This window comes from Oncorhynchus gorbuscha, linkage group LG10, assembly GCF_021184085.1.
Source record: "Oncorhynchus gorbuscha isolate QuinsamMale2020 ecotype Even-year linkage group LG10, OgorEven_v1.0, whole genome shotgun sequence".
In the NCBI taxonomy this organism is placed as follows: Eukaryota; Metazoa; Chordata; class Actinopteri; order Salmoniformes; family Salmonidae; genus Oncorhynchus; species Oncorhynchus gorbuscha.
The window spans coordinates 80,678,848-80,704,010 of record NC_060182.1 but is presented as its reverse complement, the minus strand read 5'-3'; the positions used below and the strand labels follow the sequence as shown (position 1 = coordinate 80,704,010).

The following is a 25,163-nucleotide window of genomic DNA, read 5'->3' as shown; positions in this document are numbered from 1 at the left end:
TAATTGCCTATAATTTCCACCTGTTGTCTATTTCATTTGCACAACAGCATGTGGAATTTATTGTCAATCAGCGTTGCTTCCTAAGTGGACAGTTTGATTTCACAGAAGTGTGATTGACTTGAGTTACATTGTGTTGTTTAAGTGTTCCCTTTATTTTTTTTGAGCAGTGTATTTTTCCTAGTCGGAGCTTGTTTCTTTTCCCCCAGTTCCCAGTTGTTTTGGGAAGTCAAAGATTTCCGAACTCAAGAGTTGTTTTGAACGGCATCATGTACATGAACATGAGGGTGTACCTGGGCTTTGCTATTACACATTTTGATGGAGTAGCCCCTACTTTACTCTTAGATTGTAAATAGGAAATCAAATCTACATCACTGGTCTGCTTGATTCAATTAGGATTCCCAAATCCTCACTAGGAAAGATGATGGCAAAGTAATAGGGTCTACTGAAATGCACTTATCCCATGCATTTTGAATACTGATGTGGGGGGGAATCGACCATCGCAGGAATATTTCAGAGAGTAAATGCAAATGTTTAATTTGGCATGAGTAAAATGCTTGAGAATGAAGTCAATAAACATAGAAAAAAACATACAAAGCCAAAACAAATGAGGCATGCAACCTGAAAAGTACATAAAAAAACAGAACAATCACAGAAATAGAAAATGTAGCATATAATTAACAGAACTTTACAGAAAATATTGACACACACTTCAGTATGTACAACATAAAATATGTCAAAGAGAATCCCAAAAGAGAAAGAAACAAATATTTCATACCAAACATATCATTCAAACAAATAAAAGACCATTCAAACAATTGTAGCACATAAACTAATGCTCTTTCTAACAATTCAATTAGTGTAAAATAGTTTCTAAAAGTCAACAGCTAAAGCCTATAATACAAAACGCATTAGCTCTGTCGTGGTGGAAATACCCTACCCAAACCTTAAACTCTATGACGTGAGTAAATATCAACTGAAGTACAGAATCCAAATGAAATGTGTCCTACAAGTTCATTGACAGTCTATTAAAGTTGAGCTTATATAGATCAATACTGTCTGTGTGTCTGTGATCAAATGATCTGCAAGACTGTGAGTTGGCACACTGCATACTCCATGTGCTTCTTGAAGGCCTGGTAGGAAGGTACCACCGGCAGCAGGAGGCGGTTGGAGCTGGGCTGGCTCACAGGGAAGGCCCCGGCCGGGTCCAGTGGATGTAGGAAGGATAAGGTAGGGCTGGGGCTGAACCCTACAGCTGGTACCACATCAGCTGAGGTGGCAAAGATGAGCACGTCCTCTAGCGATGTTGCACATCTGCCAACTGAAACCAGAGAACAGAGACTGGTGATGATGGGTAATATATGGAGACAGGCGGGGACATCCATGTGATTGTGTTAGTTTTACTGAATATCATTGTAATAGTAGTACACTGTCTATACGGCTTGTTCTTCTTGGCTTGATATGTACACTACCGTTCAAAAATTAGGGGTCACTTAGAAATGTCTTTGTTGTTGAAAGAAAATGTAAAACATTTTGTACATTAAAATGACATCAAATTGATCAGAAATACAGTGTAGACATTGTTAATGTTGTAAATAACAATTGTAGCTGGAAACGGCAGATTTTGTAATGGAATATCTTCATCGGCGTACAGAGGCCCGTTATCAGCAACCATCACTCCTGTGTTCCAATGTTACGTTGTGTTAGCTAATCCAAGATTATCATTTTAAAAGGCTAATTGATCATTAGAAAAACATTTTGCAATTCTGTTAACACAGCTGAAAACTGATTACTTAAGCAATAAAACTGGCCTTTAGACTAGATGAGTATCCGGAGCATCAGCATTTGTGGGTTCGATGACAGGCTCAAAATGGTCAGAAACAAAGTCCTTTCTTCTGAAACTTGTCCGTCTATTCCTGTTCTGAGAAATGAAGGCTATTTCATGCGAGAAATTGGCAAGAAACTGAAGATCTCGTACAACGCTGTGTACTACTCCCTTCACAGAACAGTGCCAACAGGCTCTAACCAGAATAGAAAGAGGAGTGGGAGGTCCCGGTGCACAACTGAGCAAGAGGACAAGTAAATTAGAATGTCTAGTTTGAGAAACAGATGCCTCACAAGTCCTCAACTGGCAGTTTCATTAAATTGTACACGCAAAACACCATTCAAAGGTTTTCTAATGATCAATTAGCCTTTTAAAATGATAAACTTGGATTAGCTAACACAACGTGCCATTGGAACACAGGAGTGATGTTTGCTGATAATGGGTCACTGTACGCCGTAGATAGATATTAAATAAAAAAATCTGCTGTTTCCAGCTACAATAGTAATTTACAATATTAACAATATCTACACTCTTTCTGATCAATTTGATGTTACAAAAAAATGTGCTCTTCTTTAAAAAAAAAGACATTTCTAAGTAACCCCAAACTTTTGAACAGTAGTGTATATCTTAAATGATCAAATAAATACTTCAATAATTGAGTCATTAGAGGTCAAATACCTTCACACTCCAATAGGTAATGTCTCCAAAAGGTGACCACAGTGGTCTCCTTCCCTGCGGTCTCTTCCTGGTCTGAAAACTGAACAGTGAAGAGAGCTGCCATGGTGTCAGCAGTCAGCTTGTCATGAGAGGAACAGAACAGACCAACAAAGGCTCCTGGAAACATCTGGACCTGGTCAAACAGACCAAGGGTTTTCAGACCCTCACAGAACCTACAAACACAAAGTTAAACAAAATATATTTAACAGAAACCAGGATTACAATGTTTCAAACACAGTTACAGTAGAATACTAGTGACAGTTTAAAATATGTTTGAGCAATGATAAAACATGTTGAATGTGAAACAGAGTCAAAAAGGCACCCTTTTTCTAAAGGAAATACCCATAGACATACAAACCTTTGGACGGGTAACTGCATTCTTGTTATTAGGTGGAAGCTTACAATGTCTTTAACGAGTATATCTTTGTCCGAAAGGCTCTCAACTGGTCTTGTGCACCCAGCCACTTCCAGGTATTCTGAAGCTGACTCCATTGCCTCTCTCAATTCCTCCAAGGACTTGGATTCCTGAATCTGAACCAAAAGAGATGTCGTATGAGTTAAAGGATTGGTTAACAATTTTTGAAACAAATCTTTATTTTTGATGTAAATGGCATGCTATAGGGTCCAGACACTTTTTAGCAATTTTACTTGGTTTTGAGGAACTATCCCGACTTGTAATAGACTTCCTCATTGCTCGTTCTGCATTATGGGGTTACGGAAAAATGTGAACAAGCCTCCAAAAACACCCAAATATGTTCTTTTAGCAACGGCAAAGCTCTCACTATAGTGATACGGGTCTTTAGATGTTGTACACATGAAATTGGGTAACTCAGAATTTATTAGCAAAGTTATGTTCCATTTTGTTTGATTCGAGCGTTCTCCCCTTACTGGCTGTTCTGCGGGGCTACACAGAGAAGAACCTTTCCAAAAGGAAGTATTTGGGTGTTTTTGGAACCCTTGTTCATATTTTTCCATAGCCCCCATATTGCAGAACGAGCAGTGAGGAAGTATATTGCGTGTGGGGACAGTTTCTCAAAAACAAGTGAAATCGCAAAAAAGCGTCAGGACCCTTCAACAATACGCCATTTCCATCGAAAATAGAGATTTGGTTCAAAATTGTGAACCAATCCTTTAAGGCCTTTGTAACATTAGAAGGTCCAACTAAATAAATCTATTCAGCATCTAAGAGAGGAAAGAGACATGTTAAAATATGTACCTTCTTGACTTTGTCTGTGAATACAGTGCTGCCCATGTCTTCCACAGTGAGAGGTGTATCCCTAGGGAAGTTGAACAGACACAGGTAGAGAGCCCTGGAGAAGAAGCCCAGAGGAGGTCCCCCGTGGACCAGACTCAGGGACAGAAGACACCCCACGTCAAAGTAGACGTCCTCCCTCAGAGCTAGGAAACAGGACATAGAAATGAGACAACATAGAGAAGCCAGCACTTGACTTGGGCAGGAGCTCCCCAGAGCTGAGTACCAGCACCTCAAATGTTCTACTACTTGAGCTCCTGTTCCTCTTATAGAATATTAGCCCAAAGTATTGTGGAGTTCCAGCACCTAAATATACACAGAACCCAAAATGAGTACCGGCACCTATTTCAGTCCAATTCAAGCACTGAGAGAAGTTGAAAACAGATCGAAACCACATCCCCCGGTATTTGATAATAAGTCGGAAGTTTATATACACTAGGTTGGAGTCATTAATACTCGTTTTTCAACCACTCCACAAATGTCTTGATAACAAACTATAGTTTTGGCAAGTCAGTTAGGACATCTACTTTGTGCATGACACAAGTCATTTTTCCAACAATTGTTTACAGACAGAATATTTCACTGTATCACAATTCCAGTGGGTCAGAAGTTTACATACAGTAAGTTGACTGTGCCTTTAAACAGCTTGGAAAATTCCAGAAAATGATGTCATGGCTTTAGAAGCTTCTGATAGACTAATTGACATCATTTGAGGTGTACCTGTGGATGTATTTCAAGGCCTACCTTCAAACTCAGTGCCTCTTTGCTTGACATCATGGGAAAATCAAAAGAAATCAGCCATCATGTTGTGGGGGTGCTTTGCTGCAGGAGGGACTGGTGCACTTCACAAAATAGATGGCATCATGAGGGAGGAAAAGTATGTGGACATATTGAAGCATCATCTCAAGACATCAGTCAGGAAGTTAAAGCATGGTCGCAAATGGGTCTTCCAAATGGACATTGACCCCAAGCATACTTTCAAAGTTGTGAAAAAATGGCTTTAGGACAACAAAGTCAAGGTATTGGGAGTGGCCATCACAAAGCCTTGACCTCAATCCTATAGAACATTTGTGGGCAGAACTGAAAAAGTGCATGCGAGTAAGGAGGCCTACAAACCTGACTCAGTTACACCAGCTCTGTCAGAAGGAATGGACCAAAATTCACCCAACTTATTGTGGGAAGCTTGTGGAAGGCTACCCGAAACGTTTGACCCAAGTTAAACAATTTAAAGGCAATGCTACCAAATACTAATTGAGTGTATGTAAAGCTCTGACCCACTGGGAATGTGGTGAAATAAATAAAAGCTGAAATAAATCATCCTCTCTACTATTATTCTGACATTTCACATTCTTAAAATAAAGTGATGATCCTAACTGACCCAAGACAGGGAATTTTTACAAGGATTAAATGTCAGAAATTGTGAAAAACTGAATTGAAATGTATTTGGCTAAGGTGTATGTAAACTTCAGACTTCAACTGTAACTCCCAAATGTTACTATGAATGTGAGTTCATGACCCAAAACTTCTAGCAACAAGCAAGTGATGGTGCTAGCGTCAGTTTATGACTGAAAGCTGGAGAGTGTTTTGTATGGGGGTGGTATTGACCTACCTCTTGCATCGAGGGTCAGGGTCTTGGCACCATCCGGACCTTCAAAGACAGTGTTCTGGAGCTGCTGCACCAGGAGCCTGAGGAAGTGCCGGGTGTTGCCAGGGCAGATGTCTGGGCTGGAACTGTGCTTGCTGCTTGTGAATCTCACTGCAAGGGCATGGGACGGGTTGAAGTCACTCCTCTTCACTAGCTCCATGGCAGCCTCCAGGACCTTGTTTCCATTCACCACCACTGGCATGGATGGTTGGTGCTGTGATGTCTGACTGGCAAGCTCCTGTAGGATCTCTCTAGCAGAGCCTCCCAACAAAAATGGCCTGCCAATCATGAAATAATCTACGTTTATCTCCAATGTGTTCTTGGCACAACATATAAGGTAAGACCAAAAAACAAGTCCCCTAGAAAACATTTGGACTTGGTATATGATGCCAAGTACAAAAAATTTGAAGTATTTTTCTAAATGTATTTGATAGTTTTTATTGATAGATACAATGGTTAAGTTATTGAGATGGGGAGAGAGTGGACTTGGAATGGAAAGCGGCACAGTCGAGGCTTGAAGCCGTGCCATTCAGGTTTTGATGCCATGCCCCCAGGTGCAATGTGTGGTCACTATCAATAGACTGGCTGAAAGGCTCCAAGGATTTTTATGTGAAAAAAAAAAACTAAACAATAATGTACTGTACCTTTTACAGACTATGGGTGATTGGCGAGGGGTCAGTGTGAGACTCCTTTTAGAAGTCCTGCTTCTTCTCTGCCCACCGGGCTGTGGAGAGTCAGTGTGTCTGGGGAGTGAAGCTAAACAAGAAATAACAATGATTATCAGAGAGAGAATAGACTTTATAAAGACAATAAAAGCAGTTCTTCATTCCAATCATAACTGGTCTGGTCATAACTTCACTGCCCAGTTAGATCAAAACAGACACAGTACGGCAAATAACCTACCTGTCCCATCCACAGATCCTGCACAGTCCTCACAAGCCCAGTTAGTCTCGTCAAGTTTGAGGGAACCACATTTTCGATGGGTGCCACTAGAGCCACAGAGGGCACAGCGCAGAATTTGAAACCATCTGAAAACCAAAAAGACATATGAGTGAGACCCAATTTAATTTTAGAGATAAACACATTTTGGTTCGTCAACCATTTCAGCCACACACACAAACACACAACATTAGAGCTTACCCAGTGCGTGAAGAATATGTCCGACCACTGTGGGAGAGACATTTTTTGGCATCACAGTGCTGGTACACCTGCAATAACTCTCCATAGGCATTTTCTTCCAGCTCCCAGGCTGCATCTCTATGGCACACATACAGAAAACTTTAGTTAAAACTCATAACGCCACAACACTAATGCAACAGTACTTTATTTGTACTTTAACTGTTAGATCAGAAATGCGTCTTCTGGTGTACTGTGACTGCTGTCAACCACGTCCCACAGAACACACAGAGACCCTGGAACATACATACCGTACAGTAGAGCCTGGACAAGGCATACCGTACAGTAGAGCCTGGACAAGACATACAGTACAGTAGAGCCTGGACCATACAGTACAGTAGAGCATGGACCATAAATGCAGTACAGTAGAGCCTGGACCACACAGTACAGTAGAACATTGAGCATACAGTACAGTCGAGCATGGAGCATACAGTACAGTAGAGCATACAGTACAGTAGAGCCTGGACAAGACATGCCGTACAGTAGAGCCTGGACCATACAGTACAGTAGAGCCTGGACAAGACATACCGTACAGTAGAGAATGGGTCATAAATGCAGTACAGTAGAGCCTGGACCACACAGTACAGTAGAGCATGGGCCATACAGTACAGTAGAGCATGGGCCATACATACAGTAGAGCTTGGGCCGTGTATACAGTAGAGCCTAGACCATACATACAGTAGAGCCTGGACCACACATACAGTAGAGCCTGGGCCACGCATACAGTAGAGCCTGGGCCATAAACACAATACAGTAGAGCCTGGACCATGCATACAGTAGAGCCTGGACCATAAACACAATACAGTAGAGCCTGGACCATGAACACAATACAGTAGAGCCTGGACCATACATACAGTAGAGCCTGGACCATACATACAGTAGAGCCTGGTCCATACATACAGTAGAGCCTGGGCCATACATACAGTAGAGCCTGGACCATACAAACAGTAGAGCCTGGACCATAAACACAATAAAGTAGAGCCTGGACCATAAACACAATACAGTAGAGCCTGGACCATACATACAGTAGAGCCTGGGCCATGAATACAGTAGAGCCTGGACCATACATACAGTAGAGCCTGGACCATAAACCCAATAAAGTAGAGCCTGGACCATAAACACAATAACGTAGAGCCTGGACCATAAACACAATAACGTAGAGCCTGGGCTATACATACAGTAGAGCCTGGACCATGAACACAATACAGTAGAGCCTGGACCATGAACACAATACAGTAGAGCCTGGACCATACATACAGTAGAGCCTGGACCATACATACAGTAGAGCCTGGTCCATGTATACAGTAGAGCGTGGACCATACATACAGTAGAGCCTGGGCCATGTATACAGTAGAGCCTGGACCATACATACAGTAGAGCCTGGACCATAAACACAATAAAGTAGAGCCTGGACCATAAACACAATAGTGTAGAGCCTGGACCATACATACAGTAGAGCCTGGACCATAAACCCAATAAAGTAGAGCCTGGACCATAAACCCAATAAAGTAGAGCCTGGACCATAAACACAATAACGTAGAGCCTGGACCATAAACACAATAACGTAGAGCCTGGGCTATACATACAGTAGAGCCTGGACCATGAACACAATACAGTAGAGCCTGGACCATGAACACAATACAGTAGAGCCTGGACCATACATACAGTAGAGCCTGGACCATACATACAGTAGAGCCTGGACCATACATACAGTAGAGCCTGGTCCATGTATACAGTAGAGCCTGGACCATACATACAGTAGAGCCTGGGCCATGTATACAGTAGAGCCTGGACCATACATACAGTAGAGCCTGGACCATAAACACAATAAAGTAGAGCCTGGACCATAAACACAATAGTGTAGAGCCTGGACCATACATACAGTAGAGCCTGGACCATAAACACAATAAAGTAGAGCCTGGACCATAAACACAATACAGTAGAGCCTGGACCATACATACAATAGAGCCTGGGCCATGAATACAGTAGAGCCTGGACCATACATACAGTAGAGCCTGGACCATAAACCCAATAAAGTAGAGCCTGGACCATAAACCCAATAAACACAATAGTGTAGAGCCTGGACCATACATAAGTAGAGCCTGGACCATAAACACAATAACGTAGAGCCTGGACCATAAACACAATAACGTAGAGCCTGGGCTATACATACAGTAGAGCCTGGACCATGAACACAATACAGTAGAGCCTGGACCATGAACACAATACAGTAGAGCCTGGACCATACATACAGTAGAGCCTGGACCATACATACAGTAGAGCCTGGACCATACATACAGTAGAGCCTGGACCATGTATACAGTAGAGCCTGGACCATACATACAGTAGAGCCTGGGCCATGTATACAGTAGAGCCTGGACCATACATACAGTAGAGCCTGGACCATAAACACAATAAAGTAGAGCCTGGACCATAAACACAATAGTGTAGAGCCTGGACCATACATACAGTAGAGCCTGGACCATAAACCCAATAAAGTAGAGCCTGGACCATAAACCCAATAAAGTAGAGCCTGGACCATAAACACAATAACGTAGAGCCTGGACCATAAACACAATAACGTAGAGCCTGGGCTATACATACAGTAGAGCCTGGACCATGAACACAATACAGTAGAGCCTGGACCATGAACACAATACAGTAGAGCCTGGACCATACATACAGTAGAGCCTGGACCATACATACAGTAGAGCCTGGTCCATGTATACAGTAGAGCCTGGACCATACATACAGTAGAGCCTGGGCCATGTATACAGTAGAGCCTGGACCATACATACAGTAGAGCCTGGACCATAAACACAATAAAGTAGAGCCTGGACCATAAACACAATAGTGTAGAGCCTGGACCATACATACAGTAGAGCCTGGACCATAAACACAATAAAGTAGAGCCTGGACCATAAACACAATAACGTAGAGCCTGGACCATACATTAAGTAGAGCCTGGGCCATGTATACAGTAGAGTCTGGACCATGAACACAATACAGTAGAGCCTGGACCATGCATACAGTAGAGCCTGGACCATGAACACAATAAAGTAGAGCCTGGACCATACATACAGTAGAGCCTGTACCATACATACAGTAGAGCCTGGACCATACATACAGTAGAGCCTGGACCATACATACAGTAGAGCCTGGACCATGTATACAGTAGAGCCTGGACCATGAACACAATAAAGTAGAGCCTGGACCATAAACACAATACAGTAGAGCCTGGACCATACATACAGTAGAGCCTGGACCATACATACAGTAGAGCCTGGACCATACATACAGTAGAGCATGGACCATACATACAGTAGAGCCTGGACCATACATACAGTAGAGCATGGACCATACATACAGTTGAGCCTGGACCATACATAAAGTAGAGCATGGACCACACAGTACAGTAGACAATTAAAAAGGTTTAGGGCAGAATGTTCTGTAAGGTAAATAATACCTCTCAGGTATGTGGACTCCCATCTGGAGCATCTCCTGCTGGAACATGTCCTTGTTGTTGCACAGAGTGCATCTGAAGAAGAACATGCCAGCACTATGAGCCTGGTTCTGGAGCAATACATAGGAAATAAATAAGAGAATGCATGTAGTCACTTACAAGCCTTCATAAACTCTTTATACGGCCATCATAGATGCTTCACAAAGCCCATATATGCAAATGTAATGCCATATAGAGGGAAGAAATAAGGGTTATGCACATTGTAGCACATTGCAAGGAACTGTTACAACACCTTTTATGTAGTATGAAAAATCATGTATTCCCATATTCACCCAAGATGGCCATTGCTAGTCTGGGATGTAGCTACCTGCACGCAGTCTCTGTGAAACCAGCTGCCATGGCAGGCAGGACACTTGAGAATGGAGTAGGAGAGGACAGGCTCTATGGGGTCCAGACACACTGAGCAGGACATAGGCTCACTGACACAAGCCGACACTGGCAAGGACTGGGTGGGACTGTGATCCTTACAGTAGGACCTGGGGGAATACAATCAGAGACGCACCATGGTATAAAGCATGACTTGTTGTTAATGTTTCCAAGAGATAAGAGTACTTCAACCAACTAAAAGTAGAGGCGTAGCCAAAGACTCAATCATGGACACTGTTAATGACAGATGTGGCTGCTTCGCGTGATGTATTGTTGTCTCTATCTTCTTGCCCTTTGTCTGTGCCCAATAATGTGTGTACCATGTTTTGTGCTGCTACCATGTTGTGCTGCCGCCATGCTGTGTTGCTACCAACAACGTTGTTGTCAAGTTGTGTTGCTACCATGCTGTGTTGTCATGTGTTGCTGCCATGCTATGTTGTTGTCTTAGGTCTCTCTTGATGCAGTGTTTTGTGGTGTCTCTCTTGTCATGTGTGTTTTGTCCTATATTTTTAATGAATGTTTTACCCCTGCACCCGTTACCGCAAGGAGGCCTTTTGTTAGACCGTCATTGTAAATCATATTTTTTTCTTAACTGACTTGCCTAGTTAAAGATTAAATTAAAAACAAAAATAATGTTCACAAGGAGAAAATAGGCACAGCTGTAATTTCATTCTGATGAAGGCGAATATGAATTTACTGTTTTTGAATGAATTATATATTTGTAATCTCTAAAACAAGAGCTGAGCCTAATTATCCCCTGTTACTGCGTTTGCCATGGCTGCTGTCAATTATGTTTAGAATCTCTAGACAACACACACTAGAGCTGGGCAATATGGATCAAAAGTAATATTGTAATACATTTAACTATTTTACTAGATAACAATAACTTTCCATTAGTGGCAGGGCTCTAGATGGGGTTTTTCAGTGCCAAGTTAGACACCTGAGATGGGAGCCTACTATTCAAACAGAAAGCTAATTCATCTAACATATCCAGGGAATACATGATTGATATTTTGATATGCAGCTTGTCAAAATAGGATCCAGAATTATCACATTTATGTTAGGCTCTTCAGAGAATTTGCCGACATCTTTGTGTATATTGGCCTATAGACTATATTATTCACCAACTGAGGAAATGACAACTCAAAGACAGCTAGATTGCTAAATCTAAATATGATATTGTCGCTAGAAACCGGGGTAGATACACACTTTCATATCAGGAATCAACATAATGCACAGGCTATTACTGTTGACCAAATAATGGTTTTAGAACAATCTACAATAATGTTCTGTAGCAAAATTACCGCCATATGCAAAATGCTTCGGTAAGAGGAAGGCAATGTCGGTGTTGATCATTTTCGGATTATGTCCCAGCTCTAATACATACTGGTGATATATAATCATCGTCACTTACGGAAATAAATCTGTGAATTGAAAGATGAATTGGTGTTGTTTGCCACATGGAAAATGGACCTTCTTCTGGCAGCTTTTGACGTAGCACCCAACTGAAGCACCATTCTTCTTGCAGACTGCACATTTCTAAACACAGGGTACACAGAAAGCAAAAAAGTACATTTAGGATATGATAATGATGTTTTTGAACAAGAATCCAAGCAATCAGAAACGATTTAAGGCAACATCTAAAACATCTGTAATAGAAGTGCCGCTTAGTCTTGGAGTGGACAAATGCTCTAGGATTAGGGTAACCCTAATACAACCATAAATCATACTAAATAGCTTGTATGGACAGCACTACTGTTGGTGCTGAGTGAGCCTATCAGCCTTAGTTGAAAAGTTTCTGCTCGGTGAGTGATCAAGCTCCTGACCTCTACCTGGTGTCAAGCCACTGCGTAAACTCTCCTCTACCGAAACAGCTGAGGCCATGTTGGCCATGGAAAGCACAGAATTAAATAGAACATATTGTGCATGTCTTATACTATATTTCCATGGTGACAAGCATCACTCAAAGTACCTGCTCAGCTGAAGAGGTTGAATGGTACCTAGCCCTGTACTCTTAAAGGAGCCTAAAGTTACAGTACTGCCCTGTAGCACTCACATCTGTAATCATGAAGTGCTTTGAGAGGCTGGTTATGCCACACATCAACTCCATCATCCCAGACCCACTCCAATTTACATTACCGCCCCAACAGATCCACAGACGACGCAATCTCAATTGCACTCCACACTGCCCTCACCCACCTAAATAAGAGGAATACCTATCTGAAAATGCTGTTAATTGACTACACCTCAGCGTTCAACACCATTGTCCCCTCAAAACTCATCACCCATAGGGGTGTGTGCTTAGTCCCCTCTTGTACTCCCTGTTCACCAACAACTGCGTGTCCACACATGATTCCAACACCATCATTAAGCTTGCTGACAACACAACAGTGGTAGACCAGTGACCTGTCAGTGTGGTGCGAGAACAACAGCCTCTCCCTTAATGTCAGTAAGACCAAGGAGCTTATCGTGGACCACATCGATGGGGCTACAGTGGAGCAGGTCAAGAGCTTCAAGTTCCTTGTTGTCCAAATCACAAAGGACTTAAAATGGTCCACACACAGTCATGAAGAAGGCATGACAACGACTCTTCCCCCTCAGGTTTGGCACGGGCCCTCAAATCCTCAAAAAGTCGTACAGCTGACACCAACAGGCTCCTGAACAGCTTCTATCACTGTCTCTGCGCACACTCAAAGGGCCATACACACTCACGCACACTGACACCCCAAAACACACAAAGATTCACTCCATCATTTGCTCACAAACACATAATATGCACATACATTTATACTGACTATAGCCTCACATACAATAATTAAATATGCTGCTGCAACTTTGTTTATCATATACAGTGCCTTGCAAAAGTATTCACCCCCCTTGGAATTTTTCCTATTTTGTTGCATTACAACCTGCAATTTAAATAGATTTTTATTTGGATTTCATGTAATGGACATACACAAAATGGTCCAAATTGGTGAAGTGAAATGAAAAAAAATATAGCTTGTTTCAAAAAAATTCAAAAACTGAAGTGGTACGTGCATATGTATTCCCCCCTTTGCTACAAAGCCCCTAAATAAAAATCTGGTGCAACCAATTACCTTCAGAAGTCACATAATTAGTTAAATAAAGTCCACCTGTGTGCAATCTAAGTGTCACATGATCTCAGAATATTTACACTTGTTCTGAAAGGCCCCAGAGTCTGCAACACCACTAAGCAAGGGGTCCACCACCTTTTCATCGGCAGGGACTGGGAAACTGGTCAGAAGTGAAGCAATGATGGATGGCGCTAAATACAGGGAAATTCTTGAGGGAAACCCGTTCAGTCTTCCAGAGATTTGAGACTGGGACAGAGGTTCACATTCCATCAGGACAATGACCCTAAGCATACTGCTAAAGCAACACTCAAGTGGTTTAAGGGGAAACATTTACATGTCTTTGAATGGCTTAGTCAAAGCCCAGACCTCAATCCAATTGAGAATCTGTGGTGTGACTTGTAAAGATTGCTCTACACCAGCAGAACCCATCCAACTTGAAGGAGCTGGAGCAGTTTTGCCTTGAAGAATGGGCAAAAATCCCAGTGGCTAGATTGTGCCAAGCTTATAGAGACATACCCCAAGAGACTTGCAGCTGTAATTGCTGCAAAAGGTGGCTCTACAAAGTATTGACTATGTGGGGTATTTATGCATGCTCAAGTTCTGTTTTTTTGTGTGTCTTATTTCTTGTTTGTTTCACAATAAAAACATTTTTGCATCTTCAAAGTGGTAGGCGTGTTGTGTAAATCAAATTATACAAACCCCCCAAAAATACATTTTAATTCCAGGTTGTAAGGCAACAAAATAGGAAAAATACCAAGGGGTTGAATACTTTCGCAAGCCACTGTATCCTGATGCCTAGTCACCTCACCCCTATGCATACATCATACAGTGCCTTCAGAAAGTATTCATACCCCTTGACTTTTTCCACAGAAATACCTTATTTACATAAGTATTCAGACCCTTTGCTATGCGACTCTAAATTGAGCTCAGGTGCATCATTGATAATCCTTGATTTTTATACAACTTGATACACGTGGTAAATTTAATTGATTTGACATCATTTGGAAAGGCACACACCTGTCTATATAAGGTCCCACAGATGACAAGTGCATGTCAGTTCAAAAACCAAGCCATGAGGTCGAAGGAATAGTCCGTAGAGCTCAGAGACAGGATTGTGTCGAGACAGATCTGGGGAAGAGTACAAAAAAATGTCTGCAGCAAGAAGTTTGGAACAACCAAGACTCTTCCTAGAGCTGGCCGCCCAGCCAAACTGAGGGCCTTGGTCAGGAAGGTGACCAAGAACCCGATGGTCACTCTGACAGAGCTCCAGAGTTCCTCTGTGGAGATGGGAGAACCTTCCAGAAGGACAACCATCTCTGCAACATTCCACCAATCAGGCCTTTGTGGTAGAGGTTGGACGGAAGCAACTCTTCAGTAAAAGGCACATGACAGCCCACTTGAAGTTTGCCAAAAGGCACCTAAAGACTCTCAGACCATGAGAAATAAGATTATCTGGTCTGATGAAACCTAGATTGAACTCTTTGGCCTCAATGCCAAACATCACGTCTGGAGGAAACCTGGCACCATCCCTACGGTGAAACATGGTGGTGGCAGCATCATGCTGTGGGGATGTGTTCCAGCGGCAGGGACTGGGAGACTAGTCAGGATCAAGGCAAAGATGAACAGAGAAAAGTACAGAGAGATCCTACATGAAACCCTGCTCCAGAGCACTCACAACCTCAGACTGGGGCGAAGGTTCACATTCCAACAGGACAGCGACCCTAAGCACACAGCCAAGATAACGAAGGAGTGGCTTCGGGACAAGTCTCTAAACGTTCTTAAGTTGCCCAGCCAGAGTCAGGACTGCAACCCGATCTAACATCTCTGGAGAGACCTGGAAATAGCTGTGCAGCAAACCTCCCCATCCAACCTGACGGAGCTTGATAAGATCTGCAGAGAAGAATGGGAAAAACTTCCCAAATGCAGGTGTACCAAGCTTGTAGCGTCATACCCAAGAAGACTCGAGGCTGTAATCGCTGCCAAAGGTGCTTCAACAAAGTTCTGAATAAAGGGTCTGAACACTTATGAAAATGTGATATTTCAGTTAAAGAAATATATATAAATTAGCAAAAATGTCTAAAAACCTGTTTATTCTTTGTCATTATCAGGTATTGTGTGTAGATTGATGAGGAAAACAACTTAGAAAAAGGCTGTAAGGTAACAAAATGTGGAAAAAGTCAAGGGGAATGAATACTTTCCGAAGGCAATGTATATACAAAAGTATGTGGACACGTCTTCAAATTAGTGGATTCGGTTATTTCAACCACACCAGTTGCTGGCAGGTGTATAAAATCGACCATGCAATCCCTATAGACAAACATTGACAGTAGAAGGACCTTACTGAAGATTTCAGTGACTTTCAACGTGGCACCGTCACAGGATGCCACTTTCCAAAAGGTTAGTTCGTCAAATTTCTGCCCTACTAGAGCTGCCCCAGTCAACTGTAAGTGCTGTTATTGTGAAGTTGAAACGTCTAGGAGAAAAAAACAGCTTAACCGCAAAGTCATAGGCCACACAAGCACACAGAACGGGACTGCTGAGTGCTGAAGCGCATAAAAACTGTCTGTCCTCGGTTGCAACACTCACTACAGAGTTCCAAACTACCTCTGGAAGCAAAGTCAGCACAAAAACTGTTAGTCGGGAGCTTTTTAAAATGGGTTTCCATGGTCAAGTAGCCGCACATGCCAAGAGAACGTTACCTGCCCGAATGCATAGTGCCAACTGTAAAGTTTGCTGGAGAAGGAAAATGGTCTGGGGACGTTTTTCATGGTTTGGGCAAGGCCCTTTAGACCAGAGAAGGGAAATCGTAACACCACAGCATACACTCCAATGACATTCTAGACGATTCTGTGCTTCCAACTTTGGGGCAACAGTTTGGGGAAGGCCCTTTCCTGTTTCAGCATGGCACTGCCCCAGTGCACAAATCAGGTCCATACAGGAATGGATTTGGTCAAGATCGGTGTGGAAGAACTTGACTGGCCTGCACAGGGCCCTGACTTCAACTCCATCAAACACTTTTGGGATGAACTAGAACGCAGTCTGTGAGCCAGGCCTAACTGCCCAACATCAGTGCCATACCTCACAAATGCTTGTGGCTAAATGGAAGCAAGTCCCCGCAGCAATGTTCCAACATCTAGTGGAAAGCCTTCACAGAAGGCTGAGCACACACTCTTGTGGGGCCCCAGTGTTAAGGGTCAGCGAAGTGGGGACGTTTTTTCCATCTTCACCACCTGGGGGCGGCCATCAGACAGTCCAGAACCCAGTTGCACAGGGAGGGGTTGAGACCCAGGAACAGCATTCTTACATTGGTATTCCTCTTGTCCAGATGGGATAGGGCACTGTGCAGTGTGATGGCGATTGCGTCATCTGTGGACCCGTTGGGGCAGTATGCAAACTTTGACTTCTTGGGTACAGGAACAATGGTAGCCATCTTGAAGCATGTGGGGACAGCAGACTGCGATAGGGAGCGATTGAATATGTCCGTAAACACACCAGCCAGCTGGTCTGCGCATGCTCTGAGGACGCGCTAGGGACACCGTCCGGGACAGCAGCCTTGCGAGGGTTAAAAAGTTTAAATATTTTACTCACGTCAGCCACTGAGAAGTAGAGGGGGGGCCGCAATCTTTGTTAGCAAGTCGTGACAGTGACACTATTATCATCAATGTGGGCAAATAACGTATTTAGTTTGTCTGGAAGTGTGATGTCGGTATCTGTGACGTGGCTATTTTTGACGTCCGTGATTTCCTGTAAACCCTGCCACATACGTCTTGTGTCTGAGCCGTTGAATTGCGACTCCACCTGGTCCCTGTACCGGCATTTCGGTTGTTTGATTGCCTTGCAGAGGGAATAACTACACCGTTTAAATGTAGCCATATTTCCAGACCTCTTTCCATGGTTAAATGCGGTGGATCGCGCTTTTAGTTTGTGCGAATGCCGCCATTCAGCTATAGTTTCTGGTTTGGGTATAGTTCCAGAGGTCTCCGGTAGCCTCTGGAACTGCCGATCTGCGGCCAACAAGGCAGAGTTCATCTCAGCCTATGCCTCCCTCCACTCCCTCGACTTCTTGGCACTGACGGAAACATGGATCACCACAGATAACACTGCTACTCCCACTGCTCTCTCTTCGTCCGCCCACGTGTTCTCGCACACCCCGAGAGCTTCTGGTCAGCGGGGTGGTGGCACCGGGATCCTCATCTCTCCCAAGTGGTCATTCTCTCTTTCTCCCCTTACCCATCTGTCTATCGCCTCCTTTGAATTCCATGCTGTCACAGTTACCAGCCCTTTCAAGCTTAACATCCTTATCATTTATCGCCCTCCAGGTTCCCTCGGAGAGTTCATCAATGAGCTTGATGCCTTGATAAGCTCCTTTCCTGAGGACGGCTCACCTCTCACAGTTCTGGGCGACTTTAACCTCCCCACGTCTACCTTTGTCTCATTCCTCTCTGCCTCCTTTCCACTCCTCTCCTCTTTTGACCTCACCCTCTCACCTTCCCCCCCTACTCACAAGGCAGGCAATACGCTCGACCTCATCTTTACTAGATGCTGTTCTTCCACTAACCTCATTGCAACTCCCCTCCAAGTCTCCGACCACTACCCTGTATCCTTTTCCCTCTCGCTCTCGTCCAACACTTCCCACACTGCCCCTATTCGGATGGTATCGCGCCGTCCCAACCTTCGCTCTCTCTCCCCCGCTACTCTCTCCTCTTCCATCCTATCACCTCTTCCCTCTGCTCAAACCTTCTCCAACCTATCTCCTGATTCTGCCTCCTCAACCCTCCTCTCCTCCCTTTCTGCATCCTTTGACTCTCTATGTCCCCTATCCTCCAGGCCGGCTCGGTCCTCCCCTCCCGCTCCGTGGCTCGACGACTCATTGCGAGCTCACAGAACAGGGCTCCGGGCAGCCGAGCGGAAATGGAGGAAAACTCGCCTCCCTGCGGACCTGGCATCCTTTCACTTCCTCCTCTCTACATTTTCCTCCTCTGTCTCTGCTGCTAAAGCCACTTTCTACCACTCTAAATTCCAAGCATCTGCCTCTAACCCTAGGAAGCTCTTTGCCACCTTCTCCTCCCTCCTGAATCCTCCTCCCCCCCTCCTCCCTCTCTGCAGATGACTTCGTCAACCATTTTAAAAAGAAGGTCGACGACATCCGATCCTCGTTTGCTAAGTCAAACGACACCGCTGGTTCTGCTCACACTGCCCTACCCTGTGCTCTGACCTCTTTCTCCCCTCTCTCTCCAGATGAAATCTCGCGTCTTGTGACGGCCGGCCGCCCAACAACCTGCCCGCTTGACCCTATCCCCTCCTCTCTTCTCCAGACCATTTCCGGAGACCTTCTCCCTTACCTCACCTTGCTCATCAACTCATCCCTGACCGCTGGCTACGTCCCTTCCGTCTTCAAGAGAGCAAGAGTTGCACCCCTTCTGAAAAAACCTACACTCGATCCCTCCGATGTAAACAACTACAGACCAGTATCCCTTCTTTCTTTTCTCTCCAAAACTCTCGAACGTGCCGTCCTTGGCCAGCTCTCCCGCTATCTCTCTCAGAATGACCTTCTTGATCCAAATCAGTCAGGTTTCAAGACTAGTCATTCAACTGAGACTGCTCTTCTCTGTATCACGGAGGCGCTCCGCACTGCTAAAGCTAACTCTCTCTCCTCTGCTCTCATCCTTCTAGACCTATCGGCTGCCTTCGATACTGTGAACCATCAGATCCTCCTCTCCACCCTCTCCGAGTTGGGCATCTCAGGCGCGGCCCACGCTTGGATTGCGTCCTACCTGACAGGTCGCTCCTACCAGGTGGCGTGGCGAGAATCTGTCTCCTCACCACGCGCTCTCACCACTGGTGTCCCCCAGGGCTCTGTTCTAGGCCCTCTCCTATTCTCGCTATACACCAAGTCACTTGGCTCTGTCATAACCTCACATGGTCTCTCCTATCATTGCTATGCAGACGACACACAATTAATCTTCTCCTTTCCCCCTTCTGATGACCAGGTGGCGAATCGCATCTCTGCATGTCTGGCAGACATATCAGTGTGGATGACGGATCACCACCTCAAGCTGAACCTCGGCAAGACGGAGCTGCTCTTCCTCCTGGGGAAGGACTGCGCGTTCCATGATCTCGCCATCACGGTTGACAACTCCATTGTGTCCTCCTCCCAGAGCGCTAAGAACCGTGGCGTGATCCTGGACAACACCCTGTCGTTCTCAACTAACATCAAGGCGGTGGCCCGTTCCTGTAGGTTCATGCTCTACAACATCCGCAGAGTACGACCCTGCCTCACACAGGAAGCGGCGCAGGTCCTAATCCAGGCACTTGTCATCTCCCGTCTGGATTACTGCAACTCTCTGTTGGCTGGGCTCCCTGCCTGTGCCATTAAACCCCTACAACTCATCCAGAACGCCGCAGCCCGTCTGGTGTTCAACCTTCCCAAGTTCTCTCACGTCACCCCGCTCCTCCGCTCTCTCCACTGGCTTCCAGTTGAAGCTCGCATGCGCTAAAAGACCATGGTGCTTGCCTACGGAGCTGTGAGGGGAACGGCACCTCAGTACCTCCAGGCTCTGATCAGGCCCTACACCCAAACAAGGGCACTGCGTTCATCCACCTCTGGCCTGCTCGCCTCCCTACCACTGAGAAGGTACAGTTCCCGCTCAGCCCAGTCAAAACTGTTCGCTGCTCTGGCCCCCCAATGGTGGAACAAACTCCCTCACGACGCCAGGACAGCGGAGTCAATCACCACCTTCCGGAGACACCTGAAACCCCACCTCTTTAAGGAATACCTAGGATAGGATAAAGTAATCCTTCTCACCCCCCTTAAAAGATTTAGATGCACTATTGTAAAGTGGCTGTTCCACTGGATGTCATAAGGTGAATGCACCAATTTGTAAGTCGCTCTGGATAAGAGCGTCTGCTAAATGACTTAAATGTAAATGTTAATAGTCAACATCTCCAATGCATTTCTTAATAAACACACTCACAGAGTCAGCGTATAAGTCAATGTTGTTCTCTGAGGCTGACCGGAACATATTCCAGTCCGCGTGATCAAAACAATCTTGAAGCGTGGCTTCCGATTGGTCAGACCGGCGTTGAATGGTTCTCGTCACTGGTACATCCTGTTTGAGTTTCTGCCTATAAGACGGAACGAACAAGATGACATCGTGGTTGGATTTGCCGAAGGGAGGGCTTTATATGCATCGCGGAAGTTAGAGTAATAGTGATCGAGAGTATTAACCCTGCGAGTCATGCAATCAATATAGTGATAGAATTTAGGTAGCCTTGTTCACAAATTTGCTTTATTAAAATCTCCAGCTACAATAAATGCAGCCTCCGGATATATGGTTTACAGAGTCCAGTGAAGTTCCTTGTTGACCGTCTTGGTGTTCGCTTGAGGGGGAATATACACAGCTGTGACTATAACTGACAACATTTCTCTTGGTAGGTAAAATGGCCAGCATTTCATTGTAAGGAATTCTAGGTTGGGTGAGCAGGACTTGAGTTCATGTATGTTGTTATGATTACACCATGAGTCGTTAATCATAAAGCATACACCCCCGTCCTTCCTCTTCCCAGAGAGGTGTTTATCTCTGTCGGCGCGATGCATGGAGAAGCCCGGTGGCTGAACCGATTCTGACAACATATCCCGAGAGAGCCATGTTTCCATGAAACAGAGAATATTACACTTGAAGAAACTTTCAAAGTTCTTGACTTTTTCTGGATTGACTGACCTTCATGTCGTAAAGTAATGTAAAGTAATGATGGGACTATTTTTGCTTATTTGAGCTGTTCATGCAATAATATGAACTCTGTCTTTTACGGGTTATCTTCTGTATACCACCCCTACCTTTGTTATTTCAGAGTTTTGATGTCTTCACTATGATTCTACAATGTAGAAAATAGTACAAATAAAGAAAAACCCTTGAATGAGTATGTGTGTCCAAACTTTTGACTGGTACTGTATATTTGCCTAAAACATAATAATTGTCTTGCTCAGAAAACTTGGGCCAAATAAAATCAAATGCAGGCCACCAGAACCCTGATCTACAGCTATCACTCCAGTTTCCCTACACATTGTAGATATGGTCCTGGAACTGACTGACCCTATTTATAGTATTCTTACTTACTTTTTCATATTCTTATTTCTAGTTCTTGTGTTTTTGATCTAACTTAGGTTATTTGTTGTATTACAATGTTATTGACTATTGCATTGTTGGGTTGAGGTCGCAAGAAAGGCATTTCACTGCACATGCGCATGTGACAATACAACTTGAAACGATATGTTATTTTCAGAGGTAGACTGTCGAGTCATAATCAAGGGCTAAATGGTACATTGCCTATAATGAAAGTAGGATAAATAAATACGCCCTCAATATGAATGAACACACTGACTTACTAGTCTGGAGGATCTGCGAACCTCCTGTTTGATATCATCCACCAAGAAGCCATAGATGCCTTCATTTTCCTCTCCACGCTGATACACTCCGCTTGACATCAGCTGGAATATTAAAACCTCTGAATAGGATTGGAAAATTACAGGAACTTTCAATAAATTCCCTGGTTTCCCGGAAATCCCGGTTGGAGGACTGCCGGAATAAGGAGGGAATAAGCAGAAAATCCAGTCCTCTAACCAAGATTCCTGGAAAACCAGGGAATTTAAGTTGCCACCTTTCATCTGACATTGTAAACATTCTGACATTTAAGGTCCCTTCAGTAAGCAACTGAATGATAAAACAAAAACTATTACTGTTTGAGTAATAGTATTCCGCAATAACAAGATATTCTGGTTTGAGCTAGGCCATAATTCATGAACAATGAGTAATTCTAACACACACACACTCTCTCGCTCTCTCTCTTACCAGGCAAAAGTAGTGCACAGTGAGTTCCTGTGACTTAAGTGTGATCTTCTCGCCATATTTGTCTGGACAATTCTCACTGCATTTACAAAGTGCACAACCTTAAAATAGAAAGAAGACATTTCAAGTTCAATGTAAATAAACAAGTACCTTAACTTTTGGGTAGGGTGGTTTGATTACGTGTGTTCTCACCATTGTCATCAAAGTCAAAGTGTTGAAAAAAAGTGATCAAATGTTATACTACAACAACATAGTGGCCTTCATGCTGATTACTCACAGTCTAAGTATTCCTGCTCGGATCTCCGAATCCTCCTCTTCATTTTTAATAGTAAGAGGACCTAGATTCTTCACGTGAAAATTGCCTGAAAAATAAATGTCATAGCTGTATCAGCAAACTTTCAAGATACCAGACTGTGATACATGTCAAATACTGGAGCTGTGCTTAACTTATGCTAGTTTGCCTTGTAGAATGGAACAAGTGGAATAGTCCCAAAACTGCAAACTACAAGCTGAATTGAGCTCACCTCAAATACCTTAGTGTTGCATGGAATGTCATACCTTGGGCACTACAGACAATCATAGCTATTTGCATTAAACTGTCTGGGAATACATTGGCTCCATTGTTTACTTTATGCAGGTGGGCCAGGACCCACTCTCCAGGTATGTTAGCTCTGGTCCATGCACATGTCGGATGAGCATGCAGCGAGAAGGGTGTAACTGCAACCCGCAATTCTGGGCGTTCAACCCCTCCTTTTATAGGTCCAGTAACCTAGATCCAGTAATGCACCATAACGTTGGATGCCAACCGCGGATAAACTCCAGAGAAGAGGGGTGGACAACCGTTGCTAGCTACCGCCCCCGCCTGTCCGGCAGTTATCCCGCAGTTCTGTTAACGATGACGAGAGCAAGTGCTCAGCTGGCGGGAGCGAAGGACCCAGTGTGCTAGCTTAGCAAGCTAGTCCTAAGGAGGACACCGGTACACAGCAGGCAGGGGCACATAAAACTCAAAGAGAATACTTGTATTTCCCTTTTGACCCACTTCCAAAAGTTTCACACGAGCATTGGGGGGGGGGGGGGGGTCATGCAGGAACAAAAGGGATGTTCGAGGGGTGTGGTTCATGAGGGAACCAATGGGATACGCGATTATTATTATTATTAATTGTTTTTTTGGGGGGGGGGTCCACATGTGGGAATGTCCGGAATTGCAGGGTTCAGTTCCATACAGCCAAAGATGGCTCATCAGCTGATAAAATGCCCAAGTCGTTTTTAGTGGACAGAGAAAAGTTTGAAATTACTCTAGCAATATCTTCACGTTGGTGAGTTACGAAAGTATACTGAATACAATGACTAAACAAAACTGGGGGGAAACGTGCCAGAGCGGTGAACCAGTGCTATGGGTATGCGTGCGCATTTAGAAATAGTTTCAGCTTAGATGCATATTTTTTTTTACAAAAGTCTTCCTCATAGTCGTTATCTGTATTATATAAGTAGCAACGAGATCTACGCATTCGTGTAATGACCCAATGACGTTCTCGAGTGTTCTCCAAAAATACAAGCCACCTTATGTTAACACATTCGCTTGCTAAGTAGCTAGCTAATTAATAAAGTCTGTTACAGAATTGCATAGCTAAAATCTAGTTATCTACTATACACATTGAATGAAAACGTGCATCTTACTTTTACTTGATTTATATGGACTTAATCTAGTTTCTTTGGTTTTCCATGATTTTAAATTTCCCTCGTCGCCCTTCGTCTTTGGAGGGTAAATTTCAAACCGAACCAAAACATTCGGAAATGGGAAGAGTCACAACGTTGATTTCCGGTAGAATCTGCTAATTATTTTCAGAATAAAAGCCTATCTGAAAATGTAAATAAAAACAGAAACGAATGCATATAGTCCACTGATATTCATGTTTCTACAAGATCTGGGAGGGGAGCCATTAAATTGTATTTAATTATAGTCATGTTGAAATATAGACTAAGTAAGCAATACAGGGCCGACTCCAGTCCTTGATCGTGACCCTCGGTTCCATGACATTACACATAAGTCATTGGACGAAGGCGTCTTATGTAAGGTGGGGTTTTGTTAAGAGCCCTGACGCTCGGTGTGAACATGAACAAGCATTGCTTGCGGTACGGTTGTGGAAGCATAAGGACCTTATCTTCAGTGCTTGATTTCGGACTGAAATATGGTGCCAGTACTGTTAATATTTAGGTGCAGGAGCTCCACAATACGTTTGAGCTAATATTCTGTAAAAGGAACAGGAGATCAGGCAGTAGAACATGTAAGGTGCTGGTACTCAGCTATGGTTAACTCCTGCCCAAATCAAGCACTGCTTATCTTTCATACCAGCAAGAAACAATCATTTAAAAAATGATACACATTTTTATAGGGTTAGTGTCACACACGGCCATATCTCAAGGGAATTTCATAAAAATGAAAATAGTGACAGGTTTAAAGAGTTACACATTTTAGCTAAAACTATACTAAATATATTAACGTCCCCAAATAATTGATTAAAACACACTGTTTTACTATGAAGGCCTACATAACCCTCAGCAGCACTCTATAGGTTAGCACCATGGTGTAAACAGAGGACAGCTAGCTTCTGTCCTCTGGGTACATTGAATTCAATACAAAACCTAGGAGGCTCATGGTTGTCACACATCCCATAGACTTACACTGTAGTTATGACAACTTCCGGAGGATGTCCTCCCACC

The 25,163-nt window shown here is 43.8% G+C and overlaps 1 protein-coding gene across 3 annotated transcripts; it reads right to left on the bottom strand.

Annotated features, from left to right (window-relative positions):
* Positions 1-518: 518 nt before the first annotated feature.
* Positions 519-24,257, bottom strand: LOC124045321 (G2/M phase-specific E3 ubiquitin-protein ligase-like). 3 transcript variants are annotated; one of them, XM_046364621.1, is made up of 15 exons: positions 24,120-24,257; positions 22,720-22,804; positions 22,446-22,543; positions 21,983-22,084; positions 11,916-12,040; positions 10,443-10,611; positions 10,079-10,185; positions 6,577-6,693; positions 6,340-6,464; positions 6,081-6,192; positions 5,401-5,714; positions 3,756-3,937; positions 2,898-3,070; positions 2,501-2,712; positions 519-1,318 (listed from the first exon to the last, which is right to left on the bottom strand). In XM_046364621.1, exons 2-15 carry the CDS (start codon positions 22,760-22,762, stop codon positions 1,071-1,073), a joined length of 2,127 nt encoding a protein of 708 aa, XP_046220577.1. In that variant the 5' UTR covers positions 22,763-22,804; positions 24,120-24,257; the 3' UTR covers positions 519-1,070. The 3 variants fall into 3 exon arrangements, with proteins under 3 accessions (XP_046220577.1, XP_046220578.1, XP_046220579.1); XM_046364622.1 differs by lacking the exon at positions 24,120-24,257 and adding an exon at positions 23,001-23,462; XM_046364623.1 differs by lacking the exon at positions 24,120-24,257 and having other exon boundaries at positions 21,983-22,101; positions 22,720-22,761.
* Between the last annotated feature and the right edge of the window lie 906 nt (positions 24,258-25,163).